The sequence below is a fragment of the Pimephales promelas genome, chromosome 25, assembly GCF_988280905.1.
Source record: "Pimephales promelas chromosome 25, fPimPro1.hap1.1, whole genome shotgun sequence".
NCBI lineage: Eukaryota > Metazoa > Chordata > Actinopteri > Cypriniformes > Leuciscidae > Pimephales > Pimephales promelas.
This window is the reverse complement of record NC_142793.1, coordinates 9996601-10011823: the sequence shown is the minus strand read 5'-3', so window position 1 is coordinate 10011823 and position 15223 is coordinate 9996601. Positions and strand designations below refer to the sequence as shown.

General features: G+C 38.1%; 1 protein-coding gene and 1 pseudogene across 2 annotated transcripts in view; one reads left to right on the top strand and one right to left on the bottom strand.

The window, feature by feature from the left end:
* The first annotated feature begins 1727 nt into the window (after window positions 1–1727).
* The window catches only part of cpt1ab (carnitine palmitoyltransferase 1Ab (liver)), a 32241-nt gene continuing 18745 nt past the window's right edge, over window positions 1728–15223 (top strand). The window contains exons 1-9 of one of the 2 annotated variants that reach the window (XM_039663163.2): window positions 1728–2012; window positions 8835–9013; window positions 9294–9436; window positions 10765–10936; window positions 11257–11358; window positions 11511–11648; window positions 12453–12530; window positions 12875–12982; window positions 14929–15016. In XM_039663163.2, the coding sequence (XP_039519097.2) occupies window positions 8873–9013; window positions 9294–9436; window positions 10765–10936; window positions 11257–11358; window positions 11511–11648; window positions 12453–12530; window positions 12875–12982; window positions 14929–15016 (970 nt within the window). In that variant the 5' untranslated portion in view covers window positions 1728–2012; window positions 8835–8872. The remainder of the gene's footprint in view (window positions 2013–8834; window positions 9014–9293; window positions 9437–10764; window positions 10937–11256; window positions 11359–11510; window positions 11649–12452; window positions 12531–12874; window positions 12983–14928; window positions 15017–15223) is intronic. The other variant, XM_039663164.2, reaches the window with a different exon arrangement.
* Window positions 6639–7307, bottom strand: LOC148965038 (uncharacterized; annotated as a pseudogene).

Sequence of the window (15223 nt, the reverse complement as noted above, 5' to 3'; positions counted from 1 at the left end):
AATATATATATATATATATATATATATATATATATATATTACTAACCAAAACTAAGCAAGCCAAAAGCCAAGGCAACAGTATATTCTTGAAAAGTAGGCCTACATAAAGTATTTTTCTGTGAAGAAGCCTGGCTATTCAAACAAAGTAGACAAAACGTTTTTTAGTTTAAAATCAGTAGCCTATCCTAATAGCACACTTGAATAAACTTATTTTTCGTAAGGGAAGTCGAAGTCATCTAAATCACACACACCTAAAAGAAAGAATAGTAAACATCAAATTTGCTTCTGCACTTGTAGTAAAGGCTTGGCTTCTCTGGTGATTTCGTTACCATGGGGACAGGCTGTTTGCTATTTCTTTTTGCTAATTTCCCTGTTCATAATTATACATAAGTGCGAAAAAAGAGTTCAATCCTTTGATGTATATATATATATATATATATATATATATATATATATATATGTTAAACAAAAATACATTTACTAACTGTACTAACTTTTTAATGTAAAATAAATATGTAAAATAGTCCTTTTGTTGCAAAATGCTCCTTTCTGAAATTAATTTTTCTTACTAATTATAAGTTATGGCCACTGAATGGCTTTTCTGAGGTAAATGTAACGTTACATGACATTGTTTAGGTGTTTTATCTGAGGTTGAAACACTGAGCGATTACATGAGACATTATTTCTGACATTAAAATACATTCTACTGGTTCCTTCAACATATACCTTCTCCCAATGTTCATTTTGCCCATAACAACTTAAAAAAGTAAGCCTTTATATCCTAGATAACTTTAATACTTCTTGAGTTACAGGCAAAACACTTTAGGCAAAAAACACAAGAAGTGCTTTTTGCCATTTTTGAGCAGTCACTGTTGGCATATAATGCAATAAAATTTGCTAAAGTCAAAGATTTTACTAATAGACTGATCCCAGCGTAAAGATAAAATAATGTTGCTGTCATCTTTCTAAGGTTATTTTTTACCTCAATGTAATTTGGCTCTGAATCTCAGGTGAAAATTGTCATTTTGAACCTCTACAAAATAGTGAATACATCTGTGACCTTTCATGTTTTGGCTTTCATCACTATCTATGTTTGTCTTGTACAGAAAAAAAAAATATGAACAAAATCAAAAATTTGAGCTGTGGAAGTTTCATAAATTTGGTTGATTTGACACGGAATGACCCTTATTACATTTTATTAACTTGTTATCTTAAAAGTAACCTTAGAATACCTGGAAAATTGTGTCAATGTCGCCATAGAGCAGTTTTAAGTCAAGTCAAGTCATCTTTATTTATACAGTGCTTTTTTACAATCCAGATTGTATCAAAGCAGCTTTACAGTGATAACATGAAAATAAGTTTGTTTCTAGAATAAAAGTGTGTCATTGTCCACATGAAGTAAGGCAGATCAAAAATATTGTTGAATAATTAAATGTCCAAAACTAAGCAAGCCAAAAGCCAAGGCAACAGTATATTCTTGAAAAGTAGGCCTACATAAAGTATTTTTCTGTAAAGTAGCCTAGGCTATTCAAACAAAGTAGACAAAACGTTTTTACTTTAAAATCAGTAGCCTATCCTAATAGCACACTTGAATAAACTTATTTTTCGTAAGGGAAGTCGAAGTCATCTATATCACACACACCTAAAAGAAAGATAGTAAACATCAAATTTGCTTCTGCTGTAGTAAAGGCTTGGCTTCTCTGGTGATTTCGTTACCATGGGGACAGGCTGTTTGCTATTTCTTTTTGCTAATTTCCCTGTTCATAATTATACATAAGTGTGAAAAAAGAGTTCAATCCTTTGATGTCACATTAACAATCATCCTGGCGTCGCTTAGCCGCGCGCGCCGCTCTCTACACCGCGTGACGTCACGCGAGGGGAGGGTTTGCTAAATCACCCTTATTACATTCATTCATTTCTAGTTACACTAAAAGCAGGCGGCGGCAAAACGGCGGGACTCCTACTGTGAAACAGTAATCCACATCGTCTATATTTCAGGAAAGGACGTAGAGGTAAGAATCCACAATAAATCAGCTCTATATAGCCTGTTTAAGCAGCGGTATGAGATTGAGTGTGGAGCTAAGTAGGTGAAAGTGCATGAGTATTCTTGTCCTCTACGGCATGACACTGGCGTGCTACTTAAAACACAAGGTGATCCCGAACAGCAACACAGTTGTTATGTGAATAAAGCATAAATGGGTGTCATTTATGGTGTGCGATTAGATTTTTTGTTTATAGATGCATGTGTGTTGACATTCTGACACCCATGAGCACCTGGAGAGTGTTGCACGGCGAGGTCAGTGTGTGGTGAGGGAACCTCGCCAAAGCGCGTTGCGCTGGAATTAGTTTGATTTTGTTGTTGTTGATTGCAATATAATCAGCGGAACGTGTCAACGTGATGCCGATAGCTCCTCTTGCTTCATAGTTTTGATTTGGGACAAATACGTTTACTTTTTAAATGTGAATAAACACAATACAACAACAAATTGTGCGCAGCCTAATTTTTTAAATGTAATAACACATAGCCCGTGTACTTGCTATAAATAATGAACAGTTCTTTAAAAATGTAAAATACTGTGATTATTTACTCACACTCAAAACCCGGAACACAAAAGGTGATAGCCTAACGTTAACGTTACATGACAGCAGTCACCATTTACTTTCATTGTAAGCAAAATAGATGCGATGGAAGGAAAGTCACCCTGCCTAATATCTAATTGTGTGTCCCACGGATGATACAAAGTCAAATGGGTTTGAAATAAGATTAGTTTGAGTAAATAATGCATTTTCGTGTTTTAGCGAAGTGTCCCTTTAAGTGAATAGTTCGATCATAGAGCAGTAATTATGCAAACAGATGCACATATTTAAATAATCGATAGGTCCTCTTTCTGTTGTAGTAACTCGGCACCCGTTGTGGCAGAATATGTAAACTTATTAAATCATACTGTGTCTGTGTGACCCATTGGCGTTCAGAAGCGTGTACCATCCCATCAACAGTCCCGCGCCGCGCGGCGCTTGACCTTTCCCCTAGTTTCCATCGGCACCAGTGCGTCACGTGATCACCGCTGCTGAGGGACTTGCTAGTTGCTAATACATAACATAGCACCCTCTTGATAAAATATGACCTTCATGGTATTCTTTCGCGTTATATGATGATAGTATCTCTGTTATAAACAATTAACAATGACCTCATGGAAATACTAGTGCATTTATGTCCCTTTGATAAAGTATAAACAGGTCTGGGTGGTGATTGAACAAGAATGTCTGTGTATTTGTGTCTTTAGCACTGTAATATTATTAATGACTTTATAATTAATGTCTTTAGCACTGTAATATTATCATTTATAATTGAGTTAATATTATGATTATATTCATATGTACATTACACTACACATTTAAATAGCATTGCTGAACAGTTTTTTAGTTACTGTGCATTATATGTCATGGAACTTTTTATTCACATAAAGTTTATTCAAGATTCAAATAGTCTTGTCTGCCATTGGTTGGCGGCAAACAGATAGACACGTCTCAAATTCACATAATTGGTAAGCCAATGTTATTGTTGAACATACAAGGGCAATACAATGAACACACAAGCGCAATAACATATCAATTACATCAAATCAAATATGATAAACAAATAGCATAGCATTTGAATTGAATTGAGAAAGCAGCAAGATCATTCTATAAATATCTATAGATGAATACAAAAAGTTTCAAAGAATACAAATTATTCAAAGAACAGATTAAGGCTTTAAAATATGTTTTAGCTTCTTTCTTTAGCCATGTGTTGAATTTCTTTAGAATTATATTAATTAATGGGGTATAATCTATGTAATCTATGATCTATGTGTTCATCACAACAATTTAATTGGGAATTTAGAATAAATATATCAGTGTATTGTACGAATACAAAAAGAAAACAATCCAAAAAAGGAAAACAATCCAAAAAAGGGGTCATTATGGTTTTCCAGTCGTTAGCCTGGGGCGCAGCCAGGCTATCCAGTCATTCCAATCCACCTAAAATAAACTGGGCACTAAAAAATATTTGTAAGAAATCCTCAATTTCTTCTCTAAAGTTTTGTAATGACAACCTGTTTTGCCAGGAATGATTGTCACCATAGATGTTCCCCAAAAATAAAACAAGGCCTTCTGAAGCAAAGCGACCTCTGACCTCTGAATGACCTCTGACCCGACACATGGACTACTTTTGTGATGGATGGATGTGCTTTTTTGGGCTTCAAAAGCTCTATTCACTCCCATTATAAAGCGGGGAAGAGCCAGGATATTTTTTAATACAACTCCGATTGTGTTTAGCAGAAAGAATAAAGTCATATTCACATAGGATGGCTTTAGAGTTTGTAAATTATGGGTGAACTATTTGGCGTATGAACTATAAAAAATGGCATTTTTGGGTGAACTATTCCTGTTAGTGACTGAATGGCAGTGGGTGGGGCTTATGGTAAGTGCATTATTGTCTTGTGATTTTTGTATATTTGCCCGTGTGACTTCTAGTCACCCAATATCAAAACGAGCAGTTTGTGGAGCTTGATTAAATTAACCCTTTGTTTATAATGAGGAGGACATTTTAAGCTATGAAACTTGCAGGATGTTTTAAAGGTTACAAAGACCTCGCTCTTACCCAAAAGATTTATTTCAATTCATAACCCCATTAAAGTTTCATTTAATAATGATTTCTCCAAAAAGTCAGACGTCATTTTGACCTATCAAACATACCTGCATCTTTATTTACATCAGAGGGATGTTCACAGTATCTAATTGTGTGTCCCATGACAGACTTGTGAAAGAGTTTCAGAGGTCATGAACAAATCACATTCTGTAATCCGCTCTATGTCTTGCAGTTAAATGCTTGAGGTCACATTGAACAGTAATACAAATGTGATTAGATTACAACTAATGTTTTATTACAGCACCATAATGTGAAATTTACATTAGGTGGCTTTATGCTACATAATGTTACAATGTTTGTTCATGTCCCTTCTATAATAATGTTAATTTTTCAATTCTACTCAATTTGTTAAAGCTCTGATATTATTTGTGGTTTCCATTACACGAGAGTTGATGTTAAAACGTCATGCAGATTTGTACTCGGCTTTCGCCGAGATAAGCAAAAACTATGACGTAGTTTTCTAGTAAACTATGCTTCTCCATCCATTTACGCCTCCTTCCATATGGTGGTGTGACTCCCCTTCTGTACAGCGTTAACAGCTGCAGTGTACTTGCCGCGTCAGCACACACGATGGCTGCAACTGCAGTGTGGTCTCTCTAGTAGACCAACACGACAACCGTCTGGATTGAGCCGAGTAGGGGACCCCTAGGGTCTTCAAGTGGGCACCTTCCATCCTCAGTGTTTTGTTGACTAGCCCACGACACCTCAAGAGGGTTTGACAGTGACTCTGGTGTCCCAGAGTCACCCCCCTCCGTCCCCCACTTAACTCAGCCCAGCTTACTGGCCTCTACATCCCTCCTGCTGCTGAGGTTGCTCCATCCTCGTAGTTCACATGTGACCTAACCACAATCTCACAATCTCTCGCACAACCCAACCATACGCGCCAACCCGTTTGACTAAGGCTGCCGAGCCCCACTGTCTTCGTTAAAGCAGTTTCAGTGGCAACAGTTCCGTATGGCATACCAGCTTCCGCAAAACACAATATCTGCCCAAACACCACCCATCATTCACGCAATATACACAAGAACGTAATGACTAATTACTATGTAACCTATACAAATACTCTCAGACTCTTCAAGTTTTTCAAGAATTCTACGAAACCGTAGTGTGGCGGCCTGTACACAGCCTGCTAGAATCTTTTCGTCTCAACCATAACCAGTTGCTGCTCCTCTCTGCTGCTTCAGATAAGTTCTTTACTGTGCGACGCAACTCTTGGCCACTGAATCCCATGTCTTTGAGGAACCGGGTTGTAGAGTGTGCCACGAATCCTCGACAGCCCACTTCCACTGGATAAACCTGGACTCTCCATCCTCGCTGTTCTGCGCCAGATGAGCATACCACAGTTTCTTCCTCTCATATGCGTCATCTACCTCATCCTCCCATGGCACTGTTAGCTCTATCAGCGGAACAATGCGTGCTGATCCAGACCACAAAACAATATCTGGTCGTAGGTAAGTGGTGGCAATCTCAGGTGGAAAAATAAGCCGTTGATCAAGATCAGCCAGCATCTTCCAGTCCCTAGCAACTTCCAGTTGTCCTGGGCAAGAATTGGTGTTAACACCTTTTCTTGGTGGTTGCTCGCCTGGGCGGAGGAATGTTGACTTCTGCGTGTAATGTTTTCCTAGAACAGACGGCAACTTATTGGTCATACTGTACTACGCTTGCCAATGCTAAAGCCAAACATCGCAATACTTGGTCATGGCGCCAAGTAAACCAACCTTGGCTAAGAGCCACCTTACATCTTGTCAAAATGTGCCTGAATGTGGCAGGTGATGAACAACAAGGACAAGAGGGATCCTCTCCTACCCAGAGGTTTAGGTTCTGCGGTGATGGGAGAACATCATTTGTTGACCTGATAAGGAAACTGATCCTACTCACTTCCATTGACCACACTGTTGGTTGTTCCACACTCTCCCATCTCATCCACTCTCCCTGCTTGGCCTGGGAAATGGCCTTTATACACCTCATCCTCTCCTCCTGCTTTCACACCTCGTTGACTACCAGCTTCTTAATTTGAGCTGGGCCTGCCTTGTGCCATTTAGGAGGAGCTAAACTGAGCCCAAAACCCCCTCTTCCATGCTGTACCTGTCCCACGATCTTCCCAATTTGAAGGGCAGCCTTTTGCTTATACTACAGATTTCTCTGCTGACCACTTCCTAACAGTTTTTAACACAGGGGCTGCCTCCCTCACACATTTGTTGCGTGACTCTACTAAGGTCATTTCCAGCCTGACCTTGGCACACTTAAACTCCTCGGTTAAAGCAGAAACTGGCAGCTGCAATATTCCTTTACTATAAAGTCCCTCTCTGCTGAGGCAACGTGGAACTCCAAACCATTTTCTGATGTATGAACTTAGTGACGCTTCCAGCTTATCCACTGTAGTCAAAGAAACCTCGCACACAGTCAGTGGCCACAGCAACCTCGGCAGTAGACCAAACTGAAAGCACCAGAGTTTTAGTTTGCCTGGTAGAGCACAGCTGTTTATGCTCTTCAACCGTTCCACTGCTTGTCGTCTAACTTCTCCCACTCAAACTGTGTCCTTTAGATCCCCATCATACCATCTCCCAAGACTCTTCACTGGCTTCTCAGAAACTGTTGGTATTGCCTCACCATTCATGAAGAATGTTTTATCTACTACCTTTCCTTTAACTATCAAGATGCTCCTTGATTTAGAGGGCTTAAATTGCATTCGTGCCCATTCAATATTATCTGTTAACTTCCCCAATAACCGGTTAGTGCAGGCTACTGTTGTAGTCATGGTTGTCATGTCATCCATGTATGCTCTGCTTGGTGGTAGTAGCATCCCAGAAGCCAAGCGCTCTCCTCCTACTACCCATCTTGATGACCTAATGTTTACTTCCACTGTCATGGTAAAAGCCAGTGGAGAAATGGTGCATCCTGCCATTATTCCATCCTCTAAGCATTGCCATGCAGTGCTGAATTTTGGAGTTGAGAAACTAAATTGCAAATCTCCAAAATAGGCTTTTACTAAATTTGTTATTGACATTGGTAGTCTGAAAAATGATTGGTACTCTTCTTTGGGCAAATGCTGCCCAAAGAAGCTCATGTGGCACTGAACCATATACATTAGCCAAATCCAGGAATGTCACATGGAGCTCCTTCCTCTCCTTTTTTGCTGACTGAATTTGTTGCCAGATAACATTGATATGCTCTAAGCATCCTGAGAACCCTGGAATGCCCGCTGAAGTGAACTGAAGTGTCAATGAAGCCATTCGTTAATAGGTAGGTGGACAATCTCTGGGCAATAATGCTGAAGAAAATCTTACCTTCAACGTTTAATAGTGAAATAGGACGAAACTGAATGATGCTTGTTGCATCTTTTTCTTTAGGTATAAAGACTCCACCTGCTCTGCACCAGGCTCTAGGTACAACCTGTTTTTCCCATGCCACTTTTATCAATTTCCACAGAATTCGCTGAACTCCTGAAGCACTCTTATACACTCTGTACGGAACTCCATTAGGCCCTGGAAATGATGAAGGCCTTGCCTTTCTCACAGCTGCTCTACCTCTTTCCACTTAGGTGCACAGACCTCCATTTGGTGTTCTGGTGGATTGATAGGTGGGATGTCTGATGGAATTGACATATGCTCATGCCTCCATCCGGTATACAAATCTAATACAAACATTGTTTGTAATACAATGTTTCAAAGTCCACATGAGTCATTTTACCCGACAGCCATCTTTGAAACGCCTTTCGGACAGCAATTTCAGTCATGCAAGCTCTTATCTCTTTGAATGGGGAAACATTCTACAAGTTCTACTAAGTTGTTCAAGCTTAATATTAAATTTCATATTTGAAATCACCAATATAGCCTGTCAACAAATTTCGTTTCTAAATCATGAATAAAAACTTGCACAATGACTTTACCAATCAGCTATTGGCTCTGTTATGTAGAAGGCAGGGATTATTCCGCCATATTGTGTGTTGTAGGTTCTCCTATTCATAGAAATATGAGTGCACCATGTTTGTACATCTAAAGTCTTTGATATTACCATCTCATACCATCATTGTTTAATGGAGCAGTTGTTTTATTCACATTAATAGGTTCAGTGGATACTTCTGAATTGTGTCATTAAGCTAATCTCTCCAATAAAACTTTATTCATGTCTCTTGTCTATAAAGGCTCTTTGACTCACAGAGGCAGAGACTGTGCAGTCAGCATGGCAGAAGCGCATCAGGCGGTGGCCTTCCAGTTCACCGTCACTCCTGATGGCATCGACCTTCATCTATGCCACGAGGCCTTGCGCCAGGTCTACCTGTCAGGCCTTCACTCCTGGAAGAAGAGGTTCATCAGGTTTAAGGTGACCTCACAGCTGACTTTCTTCTGGAATTGATTAAAGAGTTAATGTACATGAATAGTGCTATCTAATCAGTGCTCGGAATGTCACTTTGAAAAATTCAAAGTTTAATTGATTTTTTGAGGATAGTTTGTGTGTTTTTAAAGTAGTCTTAGAACTGTGATATGCTATATATGATATGATAATTGTCCATGTAAGTTGAGACTAATATTGTGCTTTGATGTTATATTTTATTATATTATATATTACATTTTTAATATTGCATTATTCTGTGTTTCTGTAGAATGGTGTGATGACTGGGGTCTATCCAGGAAGTCCTTCAGGGCTCCTGGTTGTTCTGGTGGGTTATATATCCTCCACCAAATATGCAAAAATAGACCCTTCCCTTGGGATATTCACTAAGCTATCGACACACCTACCAATCAGGTAACCCACTGATGAACTGTCATCTATTATTCTGTAGTTATTATTAACAATGTATTTGTAATCTGTTATGGGGAGAATCTATACAACCTCATTGCAAATCAAGTTTATTGGCAAAATGTTCAGACTTTCAGATGTTTCCAATGAACAAATCAAGCAAAAGTAATTAAAATAGCTCAACACAACAAATATTTTAAGTGGTTACCCCAAATTCAACTGAAAATGCAACTTTTGATGACTTCTGCTGTCTCAAAATGATTCAACCCCTTCATGGTAAACATCTTTAGTACTTAGTAGGACATCCTTTTGCTGTTATGACCTGCTGCAAACGAGATGTATAACCAGACACCAGTTTCTGGCTGCGTTTCTGAGAATCTTAGCCCATTCCTCATCGTGACACTCAACAAACTGAGCTAGTTCAGATATGTCATGTGTTCTAGCTCAAGCACACCTGGTGCAACTAATGAAGCCCTTGATTGCCTGTTCTTCAGATTTGAGCTGTTGTGAGGGATTGTGTTCAGGGGGTGTATACTTTTGAGACTGCAAACGTCATTAAAAGTTGAATTTTCAGTTGAACTTGGGGAAACCACTTGAAACATTTGTTGTGTTGAGCTATTTTAATTATTTTTTGTTTGATTTGTTCATTGCAAACAGCTGAAAGTCTGTACATGTTGCCAATAAACCTGATTTGCAGTGGAGGTTGAATCATTTTTATTATGACTGTAATCTGTCAGGCATTTAAAGTAATTTACAAACATGTGATTGTTTGCTTTGTAGTACTTTTTTGTCGTGTTTTATTGTATTGTTTTGGGAGATATTAAAAGTCCATAAACCGCCTGTAATGTGCAGTAAAATGCACTGATGACCTTGAGAGCTAGAGACTTTCAAGATCCATTGTTTCTGTTTGTATTTTTTTTTAATATCCATTATCTTCAAAACAGATTACAATATTATACAAGTAACTCCCTGAACAGATTTTATTACTTTATATTACTTAATTATATTACTTTTTATTACTTTACATTTATTACTTTATCACACGCAGTCTGCCCGCTTACTTTACGAGCAGTCACACAACAAACAATCCCATGTCTCTGAAATTCTTAATAAAATGTTATTTTAATCAAATATATGTATTTACCACCACTGTCATGAAGTGACATCCAGTATTGATTGTGATTTTACAGTAGTGTACTGGAAGCAAAACCAAACTACTAAAGCATTTTTTCAGCATTTTCTACAGTATTTTGGTGGAAACTATGGCCATTATTACCATAGCATTACAGGGCATTGCTGATTATCTCTCACCTAATAGCTGTGTTTGCCTGCAGTAAGTACGTAACAGAAGAAGGGCAGCGTATTGTTGGTGGTGTGCTGGTTGGGACTGGATTGTGGATTACTGTGACTTTCGTTATGAGGAACGTCCTTAAGTGCTTGCTGTCCTGGCATGGCTGGATGTTCAGTCGCCATGGGTCTTTATCCCTGAAAACAAAGGTTTGGCTGGTGAGTGTGGCCCTGATGGAGAATTAATTTACCTAAAAAAATAGCCATTTTTGTTGTCCATATGACTCTGTCCATATGAACTGTTTGTTTAACACTTCAACCCAGCTTTGTAAATATTTCCCTATGTATATTCAGAGTCCAAAGTCTAAATTTGTTTTATAACATAATTTCATCACAGTTGCAGTAATGGCATATTTCCTTAGAAGTCATTGTGTCATTGCTCTTTGGATATCACTGAAATATGTGTGGTTGTATCTTTGGATTGGAAATTATTCATTCTTGTCTCATGTCTGACTCATGACCCGATATTATCACCTCAGGGATTGGTGAAGTTATTTTCTGGGCAAAAGCCAATGCTCTACAGCTTCCAGAGCTCACTGCCGCGATTGCCAGTGCCTCGCGTAAAAGACACCGTCAGAAGAGTAAGACAAGCATTTTCATTGTGTCTTAAAATGATCTTATTCATTAATAGAATAAGTTGAAATAAAATGAGTTTAACCATTTTTTAAAAGTACCCTCACTACCTTATATTGTGTATATATATATATATATATATATATTTTTTTTTTTGCAGTATCTTGAGTCAGCTCGTCCTCTGATGGACGATGAACAGTACAAACGTATGGAGGGCTTGGCAAAGGACTTTGAGAAGAACTTGGGCCCCAAACTGCAGTGGTACTTGAAGCTCAAATCCTGGTGGACATCCAATTACGTAAGTTCACACTGCGCCTATAAGTCAAACTAGGTACTCTTTTCTTGAGGGATTTGGGGAACATTTAAAAAAATTAGCTGTCTTATTATATCTGTTTATAAAATGCGTTGGTGAGCCGAAACAATATGGCCGCCTGTCTAATATGCCATTGGTCCTCTCTGTGCCGCCAAAACTGCATGGACTCTTCGATACCCCTGAAGGTGTCCTGTGGTTTCTGGCACTAAGAGGTTAGCAGCAGACCCTTCAAGTCCTGTTGGTTGCGCGGTTTAGCCTCCATGGATTGAACTTGTTGGCCCAGCACATCCCACAGATGCTCAATTGGTTTTGTGACACATTCCTCCCATAACCATCATTAAAATTTTGTCTGACAGTAGACCTTCTGTTGGCTCGGACCAGACGGGATAGCCTTTGTTGTGTCTTTGGACAACTGTTGGTAAATTCTCACCACTGCTGACCAGGAACAACCCACAAGCCTTGCCGTTTCAGAGATACTCTGAGCCAGTCGCCTTGCCATTACAATTTGGCTCTTGTCAAAGTCGCTCAGATCTTTATTCCTGTCCATTGGTTACCCACGTTGGTTACGAGAATTGATTGTTTGCTTACCATCATAATCCACCCAAACCTTAATATGTGGCCTTGTTAGGATATAATCAACGATATCAACTTCATCAGTGACTGATCATAATGTTCTGGCTCATCAGTGCATTTCAAGTACAACTTTCTTTCAAAATAGCACGAAGCTTCCTAAATGGTGAACCGTAATGTACCTTTATTTGAGATTTGGTTCTACTGTTATCCTCTCAGGTCAGTGACTGGTGGGAAGAGTATATTTATCTCAGAGGTCGAGGACCAATCATGGTCAACAGCAACTACTATGCAATGGTAAGGCTGTTGTGAAATGGTTACTTTGTTGTTTGTTATAAGTCAATAAATAGTCAAGTTGTCAAAAACATAATCAAGATGATGAAACTCAACAATAATCCAAGTGTGAAAGAATGAAACATTTTAGCTTGTTGCACAAACTGTCTTAAAATATGACATCCGGGTCACGGCACCAATTTGTGTAGTGTAGCGATTAAGGCTTAGAGATGGTGACTGGAAAGTTGATTGTAACAAATTTAACTCAAAGGATATTGTTCCTGTAATACATTCATAAATGTAATTCATAACACTGTTCAATGGCAACATCACAGTAGACTGAACGTCACTTTCTCTGTCTTTATCAGGACTTCCTCTATGTGATCCCGACTCCCCTCCAAGCTGCCCGTGCTGGTAATTCCATCCACTTACTCATGATGTACAGAAGAAAACTGGACAGAGCGCAGATCAAACCAGTGAGTCCACAAAAGAGTCTTTAACACAAGCATGTTTGTCCTTTTTACATAATACATCATTCAATACAAGGAAACAACACACACTGTAAAAACGAATACGACTGAATATATTAAATCTAATCAATAAAATTGAGGCAACAGATTACAATCAACATTATTAATTAAATTTAACAAATTAGAATTGAGTAATAATTAACCAAATGAATTACTTAAAAGTTAACCATTTAAAATGAGTTGAATTTAGACATTTTTTAAACAAAAATATCGGAAAACAGACTCTTTTTTAATGCCATCATTGAAGACGCCTGATGATAACAAGCAGAGTCACTGAAGGAGAAAACCGTACTTTTTAAGTCACCATTATGCTGATCAGTGTGTGTTTTAGTTGGGCTCTTGACCCTTAAATCATTAACTTTAGATGTTGTTTGGCTGTTATACGTGAAATATAACAGCCAGATGAACACATAGATAAGGTGATCTTATGGTGTTGGTTGAGTTTTAACATAATCACTATTTCAGTAATTCATTTGGTTAATTTTTACTCAATTCTTATTTTTAATGAATAATATTGATTGTAATCTGTTGCCTCAAATTTATGAGGATGGGGGGGGGGTGACAAGTGCTTCTGTTGGCTCTTATTCCCTTGAGTATAGTACATTCTCTTGGATTGTTAATGTTTTTCATAGGTCAGGGTAACATATGGGTCAGTGGCTGTAAAGCACTACTCAGAACTTCAGATGAAACATTAACTTCTGTAAAATGAGCTTTAATAATCACGAGGTCTTTGACTTCACTGAAGGATTGGGCTAGTAGGTTATTATTGCTTTTATTTGTAGATACATTTTGTGAAAGGCAATGTGGCTCAATAGCATGCAGTAGAGATGGCCAAAATCTTGGCATTAGTCACTGTATATTGTGATAACCGTAAATATTTCACGATATACTTTTACATGATAATTACATTTTATATATATATATATATACATAATAAAAAATGTAATTGCAGTGAATGGATTATACTACATGCAGTGTTATATATTATAAAGTATACACATACACACCACCATTCAAAGTTTGGGGTTTGTAATTTTGTAAGTGTCTGATGCTCACCAAAGCTGCGTTTATTTGGTAAAAATACAGTAAAACTGTAAAATTGTCAAATTAATTAATCTTGTTAATCACATATTAATCACACAACAAATTTGGCTGAGACATTATCCCCAATATATAAGTTAAAGTCATGATTGTTTGTGTTAAATGAGAAAAGCATCAAAAAGACATTACAAAAAGTAACTTATTTTTAACTTATAAAATATTTTTATTTGATTCAACATATATTTTATTACACAAACGTTTAGGCTTCAACGGCTATGAGGGTGAGTAAATGGTGACAGAATGATGGTTTTTTTATTAATTTAAATTTGAGTCATTCGTAATTTTGATTCATTCAGGAATGAAGAAGTAAATGGCTCTCTTTATGAATGGGCCATTGAATCATTAGTTCACAATTTAACAAAAGCAGACAATATTGTGTCTTAAAAAATATAATAAAATATTAACTTCTTATTTATTGAACTGTTGAGTGAAATCAACAACATTTGCAGTCGTGCTATATATATATATATATATATATATATATTGTTTTATAGGAATGTTTTTGTTTCTCCTGCTTCATGTCAAATTAGTTTCAGCGCATGTTGGTGTCTGTTGATTTTGTTTTTGATTTGATTTGTACTGTATAATGATCAAATCAGTAGAGCCATGTTGAAAAAGGCTGTTTGTCATGTCATACCATGCCTCTCTCTCTCTCTCTAACCCTCTCTACTCTTTCTGCATGACTGTGAAAGAGCCCCCCCCCCCCCCCTCATAAACAATCTTCTGTTTTGTTTCTCGCATCCGGACGTTGCTGCGTTTGCTATGTGTACTCACACACACCACATGCACAGGTATTCTTGCTGGAGAACCGAGTGCCGCTGTGCTCGGCACAGTGGGAGCGGATGTTTAACTCGTCCCGCATCCCCGGGCTTGAGACAGGTAAGAGGAGGGGCTCGTCCGGCACGACCCACGGCTCCGCTCCAGCAACATGCAGACTCAGCCTCAGGGCAGCAGCACAGTGGACACTAACAGCGCTGCGTATTTGACTTTGGCGTATTGGCTGCGGATTGGCTTTCTATTGGCTGACAATTTATATGATGTCATATAATTGAATGATTAATCAGTTGAGACCAAAGCAGAACACTT